General features: G+C 53.3%; 6 protein-coding genes across 6 annotated transcripts; 3 read left to right on the top strand and 3 right to left on the bottom strand.

Annotated features, from left to right (window-relative positions):
• Positions 1 to 513: 513 nt before the first annotated feature.
• CGCS363_v004127 (uncharacterized protein) lies at positions 514 to 1,122 on the top strand (the record flags this gene model as incomplete). Its single annotated transcript, XM_036635976.1, has 1 exon — positions 514 to 1,122. One exon carries the CDS (start codon positions 514 to 516, stop codon positions 1,120 to 1,122), a length of 609 nt encoding a protein of 202 aa, XP_036498202.1.
• A 72-nt stretch (positions 1,123 to 1,194) lies between these two features.
• CGCS363_v004126 (FAM50 family protein) lies at positions 1,195 to 2,347 on the bottom strand (the record flags this gene model as incomplete). The annotated part of the gene is made up of 2 exons (XM_036635975.1): positions 1,195 to 1,572; positions 1,625 to 2,347. The coding sequence occupies 2 exons, from the start codon at positions 2,345 to 2,347 to the stop codon at positions 1,195 to 1,197; spliced, it is 1,101 nt and encodes a 366-aa protein (XP_036498203.1).
• Positions 2,348 to 2,857: 510 nt separating this feature from the next.
• On the top strand, positions 2,858 to 3,898 carry CGCS363_v004125 (uncharacterized protein; the record flags this gene model as incomplete). Its single annotated transcript, XM_036635974.1, has 2 exons — positions 2,858 to 3,489; positions 3,544 to 3,898. The coding sequence occupies 2 exons, from the start codon at positions 2,858 to 2,860 to the stop codon at positions 3,896 to 3,898; spliced, it is 987 nt and encodes a 328-aa protein (XP_036498200.1).
• A 601-nt stretch (positions 3,899 to 4,499) lies between these two features.
• On the top strand, positions 4,500 to 6,066 carry CGCS363_v004124 (U6 small nuclear RNA (adenine-(43)-N(6))-methyltransferase; the record flags this gene model as incomplete). The annotated part of the gene is made up of 4 exons (XM_036635973.1): positions 4,500 to 4,714; positions 4,767 to 4,887; positions 4,935 to 5,103; positions 5,150 to 6,066. 4 exons carry the CDS (start codon positions 4,500 to 4,502, stop codon positions 6,064 to 6,066), a joined length of 1,422 nt encoding a protein of 473 aa, XP_036498201.1.
• Positions 6,067 to 6,951: 885 nt separating this feature from the next.
• CGCS363_v004123 (uncharacterized protein) lies at positions 6,952 to 7,881 on the bottom strand (the record flags this gene model as incomplete). Its single annotated transcript, XM_036635972.1, has 1 exon — positions 6,952 to 7,881. The coding sequence occupies one exon, from the start codon at positions 7,879 to 7,881 to the stop codon at positions 6,952 to 6,954; it is 930 nt and encodes a 309-aa protein (XP_036498206.1).
• Positions 7,882 to 10,746: 2,865 nt separating this feature from the next.
• Positions 10,747 to 11,613, bottom strand: eglD-9 (putative endo-beta-1,4-glucanase D; the record flags this gene model as incomplete). The annotated part of the gene is made up of 3 exons (XM_036635971.1): positions 10,747 to 10,870; positions 10,927 to 11,108; positions 11,164 to 11,613. The coding sequence occupies 3 exons, from the start codon at positions 11,611 to 11,613 to the stop codon at positions 10,747 to 10,749; spliced, it is 756 nt and encodes a 251-aa protein (XP_036498207.1).
• Positions 11,614 to 14,049: the final 2,436 nt, after the last annotated feature.

Here is a 14,049-nt window from a genome sequence, read left to right as displayed (position 1 = left end):
GATCCTCTCTTCGTCCTCCAAGCGCGGGGGAGGGTAACACAAACTCGCGCGAACCTTCGAACCTCTCCGCTCTTGGAACCGCGCAGATGCTCACCAACGAATGAGAAAGAATCACAACCCACGTTCTCATTTCCCGCAGCGTGCGATGCCAACCTCAACCCCCGATCCGGCGCGCAAAGAGCCCCACGTGGGTGCCATGGTTTGCCCGTAGAAAAAAAGGGTCTCGGTGGTAGTGGTGGGGCGGCCGTCGCAGCTTCCTTCCGAGTTTGGGGTGTTGGACATGGACATGGTGGAGGGGGTGGAATATTCTGGACAAGACCGCTGTTAAGGTAAATAGCGGCACCGAGGCGCCTGCCACTATCATGGCCATTGAAGACTTGTTGTATCCCGAATGTCGTTCCTCTGATCAAGTTTCACAAAGATTCCGATTCTGAGCACCGGAAAAGAAGCGCAGTAGCCGCGTGGGAGGGAAAAACGGGTATCATTGCATTCAGTCGTTGGTGACCAGATGCCATGCCTCCAGTCAATAAATATCACGAATTCCAACGCGAAGTTTCCCATGCCGCTGCCCGTCCTGATGCTGACGGCGGCAGCACCCATCACACCCCTCACTTGAGCCCCTGCACTCCCAAAGGCACCGCCGTAGGTCGTGACCAAGCCCTTGCTGAGACCTCATCTGCCATCATGAACAAAGTCGCCATCCTCACGTCGTCGACGCACGAGCCCGGCGTGAACATCCGGCAACGGTCCCTGATTGCCCTCTTTGGACCAACTTTCGACCTTGCCATCCGCTTCCAGAGAATGGCCGCAATCGCCTCGTCGCTATTGTTCGTTTACGGTCATCTGCTCGCTACATCAACGCTCTCGTCGACAGTGGTTGCGACAAGACTCTTCGCCACTCATTCGGCTTATGTCTCCCGAAAGTCCCTGTCGGCGCTTCGATTTTCGATGCGAACGGCGTGGAACTCCAAGAAGATTCGGCATATGAGGAAAAAGGTCTTCATGGAGTTTGCGACAACGATACTCGGTCCCGGGGGCAACATGCTGATCATCATGGTCTTCTGGCCAGGGTGGTTTCTGATCCTCGGAGCCATCCTCGCAGTTCGCCTCTTCGCAGGCTGAAGGATTGATCGAATGCCTCTCGGCACGATCACTCCTTACGAATATTTTACCCAGCTGCTAAATAACGGACGTTCACCTCGAGAAGAAGAAAGTATTGCCGCCGGCATCTTTCCGGACTTCCTTCTGGTAGTCTTTCTCGGGGTCGAACTCCTGCCACATGCTCGCTGGGTAGATGTGCTTATTGCGCTCATACCAGCGCCGATCCACCACCTTTGTCAAGGTCGGATCGTCGGCCGCACCCTCGAGGGTGTTGATATCGGGCAGAGCCTTGACAGCGGCTGCCTTAGCTTTCAACGCGGCCGCGGTGGTCAGGCCGCCATCGGGAACCGCGGGCGTCTCCTCGGCTTCGGGCTCGTCCGTCTTGGGCGGGGCGTTGGCGGCGTAGGTGAAGAGCTGCTGGCCGTCGGGGCCAGTGCTCTTGTTGATGATGAAGAAGTAGAATTCATAGTGCTGCAGAGAATAGTTAGCCAAGAATCAGAAATAGAGACAAGATTATACCCACATGCGGAATAATGATTGACCCCCTCACGAGCATCAAATCATCCACGCCGACGCGTGCCCATTCTCGCCTAGCATTGGCCTTTTCTCCCACACCAAGCTCGGCGCCAACCTTGCGACTCTTGTCGAGGAACACCCAGACGTAGTCGCCCTTCTTGACACGTACTGTGCCTCCAGGGATGTTGGAACCATCGTAGAAGACGAAGGGAACGGCAATCTCGGTGGCCTTGACAGCTTCTTGGATAGCTAGGAACTCGCGTCGCAAAGCTTCCCTCTCAGCCGCCTCACGTCGGAGAGCCGCCTTAGACATAACCTTAGGCACAAACGCAACGGAAGAGTTGGCAACGACCTTGGACTTCTTCCCTGAGCTGTCGTCGCCGTCCTTGTCTGCGTCCTTCTTCCCCTTCTTCACCGGCAGCGCGTCCTCCTCTTCCTCTTCATCGTCGCCGAAAGACAGTTTGCTGCCCCCAATCTTCTTCTTTCTCTTCTTCGGCTTGCTTGCGCCACTGCCAGAGTCGCTGCCGGGGTCGGGCGTCGCGGAGTGGGATCGGTTCGGGGTGGACGTGCCGGAGAGGGCTGCTTCGCGCTCGCGCTCCTGCTGGTCGAGGACTTCGGCGTGTCGCTTGCGGTAGTCGGACAGCTGGACCAGACCGACGGTATTGCTCGATAGACGCTCCGTCGTGGTCTTCTTTGGCGCTGTGAAGCGCGAGGGGGCCTGGTCTGACATTGTGAAGGTGTGCGTGGACACGACAACTAGAGATGGTCGAGACGAAGCTTGAGCTACGACATCGAGCAGCAGCAGCAAAGACAAACAACGTGCGGTGTCATTGTTTTCGAGGTCATTGGGCACTGTGTGATGGACCCGCTATTCTTCCCGCAGTGGGTCCAGGCGCCGTTCGCTGGCAGGTGCCGCCCCACCATCCCGCCTTCCAGCTGTCCGTCACCTCACATTTCGCTGAAGCGAGGCGAGGCGAGGCGGGCAGTGGTGGTGAGCTGTTCCAACGCTTCCTCGAATTCCCCCGCCACCTTATTAAATCGGATCAATCTCACAGCTCGGCTCAGCTCATATGCTCGCTTGTCCTTCTTGATGTAACCACAGTGGTTCTTGTTTTTGTTTTGTTTGCATTTCAACCAGGAACACCCCTCACTTTCAGGTCCGCCGCCGTTCTCGTATTCCCTACCAGGCTCTCCCTCACCGCCGCGACTTTGGTGTCACTTGGTTGCGCTGCGTCTCAACATGGCAACCATGGAAACACAGGCCCGACCCGTTGACACGTCGTCTACGCCGTACAACGGCCCCGGGGCTTTCCCGACAGGAGGAGCACCGCCTGCAGACAAGTATCTTCAGTCGCAGCCCGAGTACGCCCAACCGACCCGTCCGGAGGATTACCCCCGCCCTTCCCGAGAAGAAGACCCTCCGCGCAAATCCGACCAGTACTCCATCCGCCAGAGCCAACCGGCGCCGCCGTACATCACATATGGCCATCCTCCCCCAATTCCCAAGGTCGCCGTCCAGCCTCCTGTAGTCGAGAAGATGGCTGGGCCGGCCGCTTACTACCCGGCTCCTCCCTCCCAAGCGGGAACCATGGCCGAGCTGCCCCGCCCCGCCGCTGCGCTTCAGCCGATCACGACCACAACCCAGGACATCCGGTCGCTGAAGACGAGCACGCAGTTCGCTATGCGGGAGTACCTTTCTCTCATGCGCAAGAGACGCCCCGATGGCTCGTCGACGATGGAGCTAGAGGATCAAATTCGGGCGCAGGGCCGCATCTTGGTTGGGGATCTGAAGACGCTGCGAAAGGAGGTTGGGGTACTGATCAAGGAAGGCGAGAACCACCGTTGGAGGAATTGGCTCATTGGAGGAGCTGTGTAAGTACTTGGAGATACATCCAGAGGTGCGCCGTGTGAGCTGACAGAGAGCAGGGCGACCTTCATCCCAGCCGTCAAGCGCGTCTTCCGTCGGCCTTCCTCGTCCGAGGGCAGGTCAAGCATCCAGGCGAGCAACAACACTGAGTATGCCTTCTCCAAGAGTAAGGCTATGCTAGCGCGCATCAAAGACAGCGTTCTCGGCCGCAATAGCTTTGCCAGCATTGCCTTCTTTGTTTTCGCCGTGCTTTACATCTTCTCGAACGAGGTCTCCCTGATGGTGGCCAAGACCGTCTCCAAGCGGCTGAAGCGGCTCGGCGCCAAGATCGAGCGTGGCGACGTTGAGGTTGTCGACAGCGATATGAAGCTGCTCGAGGGTTGGAGATGGAGAGTCCTTATGTGGGGGCAGTGAGACGATTTCATGAGCCTGATGAGTGGTTGCATGTACTAGACATGACGGATGAGTAGACGACAGCGTTGCATGGCGACTGCGTGTGTTTCCTTTGTGTTTGGACATATTTCGGAGTACCTACCAGAGTTTTGTTTCTCTTTGTCTCATCTTACTTATGGACTTCAATAAGATTTGGAAAACGGAGATCGCAAAGGGCAGCAGTAAACCTCCATTCTACCTAAGGTATGCTTGTTTGATGAGGGATTCTTTGAGAACACCGACTCTAACGTGGATCACTTTGCTTTAAGTGCATATTCCATCGTCGGTTATGTATATATGCATACGGAGGCCCACATTGCACCTCCATATTCTCTAATCGCGACGAGAAACGATCCTCTGGATTGCATCAACATCAAAGACTCTAGACGAGGATAATCATCTTCAGATACCCGTCCATCGCATCCGACGCACTTTTGACGCATGAAGGGTGTCATTTCCCTACTCCTTAAACGCCTGCTCATCGGCGGCTGTTCTTGTTCGCCCACCTTGCGCTCCAACGGCTGCATAGGCAGCAGGCGCCCTCCCCAATTTAGGCCGGCTTTTCACGCACATCCTATCACAGATGGCCGGCGAAAAGAGGTCGCATTCTGATGCGAACGAAACTCAAGCAGAAAGCGCGCCCGACTCTCAAAAATTTCGGCGCATTGGACGCTCCACTTTCGAAGCGCCACGGCCAATACAGCCTGGCACCCACGCAGACGCGTATTATCGCAACTTATACACCGGCACTCACGACTACGCTGCCCTGGGCAAGAAGCACAGCAAACTTGGCGCGAAGTAACACGCCTCCTACCGCGGACATGCAAGAATACACCTAACTTCCTCTCAGACTCAGCGGGAACACACTCGACTTCAATGACCCGCATGCTGTCATCGCACTCAACAGCGCATTACTGAGAGAGCATTTCGATCTAGAAGTCGACCTGCCTGCTGACCGGCTATGCCCACCTGTAAGCACAATCCTTCGCGCCTTGAACAAATATCTGACTGCTTGAAGATAGCTCAAAGACACAACTACATCCTGTGGCTCAAGGATCTGCTCGACAGCACTTCTTACGAACAGCCAGACCATCGAAGAGTCGTTGGCCTGGACATTGGAACTGGTGCATCTTGCATCTTCCCTCTCCTCGGATACACGCAACGGAGATGGTCCTTCTTCGCAACAGGTACCCTTCCTCGCTCACAGGTAGTATCCACAGCTGACTGGTGCAGACATCGACGAGAAGAGCATTTCATATGCAAAACAGAACGTCAAACTCAATAATCTGCAAAGTTATATCAGTGTTGTCAGACGCAGCCCCGAAGAAAAGTTGGTGAATCCTGAGGGACTCGGCGTGGATCACCTGGACTTCGTGATGACCAATCCCCCATTCTATACTTCCGAAGAAGAGGTCAAAGAGTGCGAGCAAGAGAAGGCTACAGAACAGGAGAATCACTTTACCATCGCCCCGAACGAACAATTCACCGAAGGCGGAGAGGTCGCATTCGTGGGCCGGATCCTGGAGGAGTCTCTCGAGTTGAGAGAGCAGGTGCAGTGGTACACCAGCATGTTTGGCAAGAAGGCCAGTCTCGACGCCATCTTGGAGAAGCTTCAAGAACATAAGATCGACAACTTTGCGGTGACTGAGTTCATCCAGGGCCCGAACTCGAAAACCAAGAGATGGGCTGTTGCATGGAGCTTTGCGGCGATGAGGCCTTGCAACAAGGCTGCGAGAGGTCTGGCGGCAGCTCAATGGAGGGGTATGCTTCCTCCAAGCACTGAGACGGAGGTTGTTGAGCTTCCATTGGATAGGGGAGTCGGAGCTCTGGCAAACAATCTGCAAGAGGTGGCGAATTCTTTGGAGTTGATATCATGGGAGTGGGATCGGGAGAAGCTCGTTGGCATCGGCAGAACGCGAGAGGATGTGTGGAGCCGAGCATGGAGGAGGAAGAAGATGCGCGAAGAGAGGGAAGGGAAGAAGCCTGAGGATATCTCGACGCCTGAGCAATGCGCGTTCGGGTTTGAGCTTGCCCTCGAGGTCGGGGCGGAGAGGATTAAGGTCATCTGTCGGTGGAAAGAAGGGCACTCCAAGCCACTTTACGACAGCTTTTGCGGCTTCGTAAAGACCAAACTGTCAAAATCCGACTGAGAAAGGAATGATGAGGGATCGACACACAGGGAAGCGGCGAACCAAACTTCATCGTAGGCCGGGAAGAGAGGCGGTACACTGACCGCCGCGGGCTATCCGACGTCAAAAGTATGCTACTATGCGCCTGTGTAACAAGTGCCGAGCCTTGCCACCCGTGAACTAGCTTGAAAAAGGGGCGAACAGGCATCTCGCAGCCTGTTTCGTTCCAGTGAATAAATCACACGAAAGCTTTTCATTCAAATATTATGGCGATTATGCGGACTTTTCTCTGTGAATCGGTGGTCAACCCCAGAAAATGTGTCGTGAATCAGGCACTAGTTTTAGTTGTCGAAAATTATAAATGGCAGTGATGGCCACCTCACCTGGATAGGATAGAGGAAACATCTCGTGTTCCAAGAAAGCATAAACACACTACACCAACCCCAAAGACATCTCCAGCAACCGCAAAACTTCCCGAAATGGCCGACAACCAACCCAGCAAACCCAAAACCGTTGTTGACGAGTGCATTCCCATGAGCCGCACCTGCCCTCACGGCGTTAGTAGAAAGCATTGTGCTTACTGCTCACCACGTCTCAGATTGTAATCGAGGCAAACCTCATTGAAAGGAAGGAGAATGAGTGCCAGTAGCAATATAGAGGACAAATTGCGGGAGATTCTCGAGATAGTCAAGCGGACGAGGGGAGAAGAATCAAACTAGTTGACCAATGCCATCGGCTTGGAAGTAAGCTTGGAAATTCAGCACAATCTCTTCGCAACATAGTAGCACCTCACATTGAGGTATTTTGAAGAATGACGATCCCCGTTAAAACAAGGAATGGTAAAGGCAAACAAGCCAAGCTGAATGATCTGGTCTAAAACAACAATACAAACAGTCCTATCATCTATCAAACCAAGCCCAAATGCCTCAAAGCAGTCCACATCCTTTGCGCATTGTTTCCCATTCCATTGCCCGCCAGCTGCGGCCCAATCGTCGCCCTCAACAAATGCTGATCCCGCGCATCCATCATGTCCCACAGCTCCCTCAACACATCCATCTCCGACCGCGTCTCCCTAAAGATCCTCGCATACCCGACAAACAACAACTGCGCGGCCCCAGGCGGCATGAACGCCTCAACCCTGGGCATAAACTCTAACAGAAACTCCCCAATCGACCGCGCAAACATGTCCGAACACCCCAGCGCGCGGTCCTGGTCCAGCACGCAGCACAGCAGGAACAGGTGCCAGTACACCTCCTGCACGACCTGCACTCTATTCCTCTTGTTCGCGAGCAGGAAACGCGGGCGCGAGAAGAGGTCGAACTCGGGCGGGCCGCCGTACTGCTGCTGCGCGCGGCACATCATCTCAATGTATCGGAACACAAAGCCTGCCGCGCGGCTGAGCCCGTCGCGGAAGCGCAGCGGGTTGAAGTCCGGCGCCTCGAAGCCCGGGTTGTAGCCGCGCAGGAATTCGGGGACTGCGAAGTCGCCGCCGAGGCCCGGGACGAAGTTGCGTGTGCGCGGGAGGTGCTCGTGCATGAGGTCGCGGTCGACCAGGATGCGGCTGCCGTCGGGGAGGATGACGGTCACGCGGTTGCGGAGGCGGCCGTCTGGGCGGAGGGGGCCATTGTGGTTGTTGCCGTAGGGGTGGAGGTTGAAGAGGGAGGCAAAGTCGAAGGGACGCGGGGCGAAGGGTGTTTGAGCAAAGCGGGGGTAGGTGTTGAAGGTGTTGATGTTGACACGGTTGCCGCTGTGGACGTTGTTGTAGCCTGGGCCTGCGGCGGAAGAGGCCCAGGGAAAGTCTGGGGGGTTGGGATTGTAGGTCCAAGGCCGGAACATTTTTGGATAGTTAATAATGTTTCTGATGTTGGTAATGAAAGGTTGTCGGAAGTGATGATGTTGAAGAGAAGGCTTCCAACTTTGTACGGTTTCTGATGATGGTGTTTGGTGACACATGTATTACCACCCAACACGGCACATGAGGTAGCATGTGTTTGCTCAAATAGACGCAAGTGAGTACCCGAGCTCACCGCTTGTTTCTGATTGGAGCTCCTTGATTCTGTTGCGCGGTGAAGCTGCTGCCACTGACATCAGCTAGACTAGGGGCGATGATGGCAGTTCCCAATCTTTGGGCCATGGTCGACTTTGCGGTGAGTTAAGGTTGATCAACTGCGCCATGAATTGAGGGAGCCTGATTTGACGGTACGTTTTAAAATTCCACGGCAGTTGGATTGGTATCTCTCAGGGCGAATTCAACCTGCCCGCAAGCGTTATATGACACGTCGACCGCGTATCTCTCCCAAGAAGGAAACAGCTAGATCTTGTCAGCAGCCAATATGACAGTGTCAGGGAAGAGGTAACACCTTTTGGAACCCAATAACAAGTATTTGCTTCGCAACTTGAGTAAGGCTTACCGAACCAATGATGAACGGGATGAGTTGCCCCGTACTCCGAAATACATTCACTCCTTGGACTTCGTTCCACATCAGTGTCAACTCCACTGATAGAATGAAGTACGCTATCGTCAAGGCGGTTAATGCGTTGGCAACGACAGGTACCCAAACATACCGACATCTAAGCCAGCAGATTAGCGGGAAAAACCAGAGAGCTGAGAGCAACCATACCTATGACCTCTTTGGCCAGTAGTATGACTCGATACCGCGTGAGTAGGAACGGGACGGCTGCAATAAGAGATGATGATACCCACCAAAGCGCTCGGGGTCGCTGCGGTGTTGCTGAGAAGGTCGAGGACAAACAATACAGTATTTCCCATCCACATCAAACCCGTGAAGAGTAAACGCACTACAATTACTACAACACTGAACGAGGGTTCGATTAGAAAAACATCCGTAATACAATAGCAGTAAAATTCTAAACGCGATAAGTGCTCTTGGATGATAGGTCGGAATTCCTCCCTTAGTGGTCCACAGGTCACTAGAAACCTTGGCCAGAGCAGAAAACCGATGTCTCGGATTGCACAGACATGAAAAACAAAAACTGTGAAAATTATGCAAGGTATGTGCCATAACATAATCGGTAGTACGAAGATGGCAGAGAGTATCGCAGTACTCCGAAAGAAGATGACTGCACCACCTTCTAGTTGCTGCCTTGAGAAGAAAAAGATGGAAGCAGGCCTGCATGCAGTGGTGGCGGGGTTGGTGTCGACCGTCGAAAACCAGAAGAAAATGTTGAATCCCACAATGACGTTGATAACGGCCGTTCTCCAGAACGCCCCAGACCAGGTGATATACTTACTCTTGAGACCTGCGATGAGATCGATTGGAATACTGGACTCCGACATAGCTGCAATGTCGGCTTCTCGTTAACAGTCGACTTTGAAATGGTTCATGGTTGCCATCAACCCCGGCCGATGTACTGATTTGACGCCTCTGTGGTGGTCGACAAAATCTTGAAGGTCCCAGGAGGTGATATAGCGACTTATTCGTTTGTGTAGAGCGGTCTTCTTGTCTGCCCGCTTTTGGAGTTCGCCTGCAAAATGCAGGAAAAGCTCTTGTGATTCGTCCAATCTCAACAGCCTATTTCGAATGCCGAATGTTGGCAGAACCGTGACGAAGAAGCCGAAGGCAAACTGTAGCATAATGTACAACTCTACTTGTTGAATTGAATTGTCGTACTGCGCGACAATTGTGGCTATTATGACTGCTAGTACGAAGATGGCGTTGACTTTGTGGACTTCTTCGGCGCTCCCAGGGTCTATTAACACTTGAAGCCACGAGGAGACCCACTGGCAGTAAATACCAATTCGAATGCCAAGGCCGTACAGGTCTGGGTTCCCATTGATGGGGGAACATGTGGTTGACTGCGCCATATTTTGTTCGAAATGATAGATGGTAAATTGGAATGTGAGTCAAAGATAATGACCAGCGTAACCGTATACGTCGGCAAATTCGTTTGGGAATGTATCCGTGAGAATTTGATTTGAAAAGACACAAATTATCCGAAGCAAAGAATTTCTTGAATCTTGAGGTTGCCAATGCTCTTGACAGAGAGCAATGCGGGAGGGCAACTCGCGCAACCCACAACAACTGTTTATACTCACTATGGGAATGCCTTTCAGTGTGCCTCTTGACCAATGCACTCGCCAGCCACCGCACGGGAACATGAGGCGCCAGTCTGCAGCAGGTTTGCAAACTTTGATCAGCCTCACAAACCTCCCTTGTCTGGCATAGCCATCACCAGTGCGCTAGCAAAAGCAGCCACCAGCCCGGACGCCTTTACCGCACTAGTCACTCAGCTGAATATTAGAGACAACGGAGTTGCGCAAAGAAACAGTACTTGTGACATTAGCTCAAATCTTTGGAACGGACAGATGCTAGAGGCTGCAATCTGCCTGAGAGGTGACCACACTACCTGAGCCAACTGAATCATGAGCACATGAGCACTGCCCAAGCGAACCTATGATAGGCTACTTACATCGGTGGATTGCTGCATTGCCGGGCAAGTGATCAGGAAAATTCCAATTTTTCGGTAGAGGGGTCATTACTCAAGCAAAGGTTTCGAGGCACAACATATCTACTACTTAGTGTATTTCCATTTGTAGAAAGGTTTCGAAGATAAGATACATCGAAGCTGAAATGAATACGTCCACCAGTCCACACCGGTCTATGTTTGTTCAAGAAGCAAATTCTTCTGGTCCCACTAACCACACACAGACCACCAACACAACCTAGAACCTATGCCATATTACTCCTGCTTGGTGTCATCGCGCATCCCACGGGTGATGCGGCTCATGGGAAGCGAAAGGTCGCGGGTGACGAGAGTGGTGCCGGGCATGGGGTAGGACTTGGCATTCTGGTAAAGGGAGAACCTATGACTTGGTGTCAGACTTTTTGCACTCGCGAAACCGCTTCTGGGAATACTTACTTGGGGGAGAGACCGGCAGTGTTGGAGTCGTAGACACCAGGGAACTTGGCAGTGGCGGTGGGGACCTTGGTTCCAGAGCCAGTGACCTTCATCTGGCCGCAGTTGAAGTAGAACTCCGTGCCGGAGGGCTTGTGCAGAGCAAGGTGCTCGGGGCGGACGAGATAGTCGCCGGCAGCGAGGTCCTGGGGAACGGTCAGTTCAAAGTCTCTAGCCCAGCAGCGGGGAAGGATAACGCACCTTGGGAACGGTGAAGGTGATGATGTTCTTGTTGTAGACACCCCACTCCTCGGCAGCGCCAGTCAGGGGGAACTTGGTCGGGCCGGACTCGTAGACCTTGAACCAGTCGCCCGAGCCGTCGTAGCTGGAAAGATCGCCGGAAGCCTTGCTCATCCAGATCTGGAGGGGGCCGGGGTGCTGGATCTTGGCGCCGAAGTTCATCTGGAAGCCGACCTCGGAACCGGCGGCGACGGTGGCAGTCTTGGCCGCGGCCTTGGCGCCGGTGTTGCAGCGGAAGGTGTTGCTGGTCATGATGCTGTTGGACTGGGGCTGGTAGCCCTGGGTGCTGGAGCGCATGTAGTCGGCGGAGGCGACGCCGTTGACGACCATCTTCTCGAAGAAGTAGTGAGCAGAGGCGGAGTCAGCCATGAGAGCGGCAACGGCGACGACGGTGGTGAGAGAGAACTTCATTTTGGTGTTTGTTGGGTGACGTAGAATCTGGATCGGTTGCAGGAAGAACTTGGACGGCCTGGTCAAAAGAACGAATGGCTCGGCTGGCGAGGAACGAATGGCAGTGATTGAATGAAGGGAAGTGAGATGAAGAACCGGATGAGGACGGAGAGGAATGAGAGCAATGGAACTGGGTTGAAGGCTTTCATATATACTTGAATGTTTCCAGCCTTACCCGGGAACCTCGCGTCCGATGGCCCCCCTGCCGTCATCTGAATACAGATAGATGGCCGCTAGCCGCCGGTCGGATAGGACGACCCATGGACACGGAAAATTCTCAAATGATCAAAGATCAATATATTTGTTTCCGTCTAGAGCTTTCCTGCCGTATGCTTAAAACACGATGCGTGGGGGCTAATCCTTATTCATTCCGCAGGCCCCAATCATGTAGTTCCGGGAATGCGCGCCTCTTGCCATTGGCTATGGCCAGGTCCTGTCCAATGTTCATATGAGCACAGTTCGGACGATTCAAGTGGAGCTCCGATGATCTCGGGTTCCAAGACAGCGGAACGCCAACCGCAAGCTCGGCCCCACTGCCTGGCGGCTACATTGGAGGCGGGAAGAGCTTAATACGAAGTTACGGTTACGAGCTGATTACTCTACCTTGTATGACAATTGGCTATCATACACTAGCTGAGCCTCAAGTGTGACTTTGCTTGACTTAAACTTTCGTTTCTCTGCATAAGGTCTGTACCAAGCAGCCATCCAGGCCGAGATCTTGCTGTTCGACAGGATCCCTTCCATGATTGTCTAGATATAGTCATTCTAAGTGCTCACCCCTTTAACCGAAAGTCGAAAGAGAACGTCCTCTGTGTTTACAGTAGAAGAAGACTTCGACAGCGGTGATCTCGGGTCTCGGCAGTTTTCCGTCAACAACGTATGCCGTATTGCTAGTTGCACTCGGGCGTGCCTTTTCGATTTTGCAGTTAGCATCAAGTTGCGTGCTTGCGACCACGCGTTTTACATACATGGGAACATTATGTGAATAATGGGGCAGCTTCTCGATTCGCTTTTTTACCACACTTGGCGCAGCTGCCCGGGCATCAAGCGAGGGCATCGCGTTCTCGGATTCATCAAGCAGCAACCCGAGAGGCACGGACAAGCGGGCGCCCCTGGTTAAGGAGGTTTCAGCGGACACGGCATGCAACGTTGACACATGAGAGACCGATGATTTGGCCCAATGTTGGGTGCATACTCCTAGCCTGTCTGGATGTGTTCCAGGAACAGGCAATCGGGCTGAGGCTGCTGGCGGCGAGCAAAGAATTTATCCACCATTGTATCGCGTTCCCTTTGATATTTCTGTCAGCTTCCGACAATTCTGACAGCAACATATGCAGGCAGGAATTTTGTAAGCTGTAGGCTATCTTGATTGAGATTGGAACTTGGCTTCTAGGAGTTGCAGCTGGCTTTCTTCAGTGTGAGTATCGAGGGTGTTGATTGGACTTACTCCAACCATCACAGGATGAAGTCATGCTTCTTCAGCACCGTGTCAACTTGTCAACAGATTGCGCTGACCTCTCTGTACGATGAGGAAGGATCGGCTTAGGATTTCCGAGCCACTCCTCTAAGTAGCCAGATAGAGCCCTAAAGGCATGAATATGGCGGATTGCGATGTCACAGAGTTGACTATCGTAAGGCAGTGCCAAGAGCAGCATGGGTCACGTGGGCCGGCGCATCCAACGGAATCGGTGTCTCCACCCGAGCGGACTCGGGAGTGGACTTCGGACAAGTCGGGCCCTGTCCGGCGGAGCAGAGCTGCCCGCATCCATGCGTCAAGACTGGAGTCTCCATTGTCTGATTGGCATTGGGAAAAACAAGGACAATGACTCAAAATGCACAGAATCAATGATTTGTCCCTGTTGTGGCCGCATTGAAGCAACGAGAATCACTCATACCAAGCATTGCGGGGCCAGGTCCGATTCCATCATTCGAGCAAAGCTTGAGTCACAATCGAATGAAGAGACAATCATCAATCTGCCCAAAGCAGAGAATGAGGGGTAGAATAAGCACGGTTACGAGTGCATGCTATTCTCCGTGACACAAAACCTGACAGCCGAATCGAGAAATCCGCGGCCGCGTAAAACGTGCTGACGATGAGCCAATCAGAATGCCAAATTGAATGAGTCAACCGGCCAAACGTCCGCCTAAAACGTGCCACAACCACCACAAACAGAATAAATTCTAGGTGCCTGGGGTCTGATCTGCATGCAAGGTACGATAAGAGCTTTATCGATAATGGCGAGGGCGGTGTTGGACGCCTTGGCGTGACAAGCTGAGCTTCCGTTGCTTGTTGCCATCAACGGTAGAGCCACTAGTGAAAGCGATGGCTTTTGGCTTGGGCGGAAATCAATTGGTCCTCTTCAGGCTTTCAGTAAGGTACTCATCGGTGGAATACAC

Source organism: Colletotrichum siamense, assembly GCF_013390195.1.
Source record: "Colletotrichum siamense strain Cg363 chromosome Unknown KSG_Cg363_contig03, whole genome shotgun sequence".
In the NCBI taxonomy this organism is placed as follows: Eukaryota; Fungi; Ascomycota; class Sordariomycetes; order Glomerellales; family Glomerellaceae; genus Colletotrichum; species Colletotrichum siamense.
The sequence above is the reverse complement of the archived record's forward strand: the minus strand, read 5'-3'. Positions and strand labels throughout refer to the sequence as shown.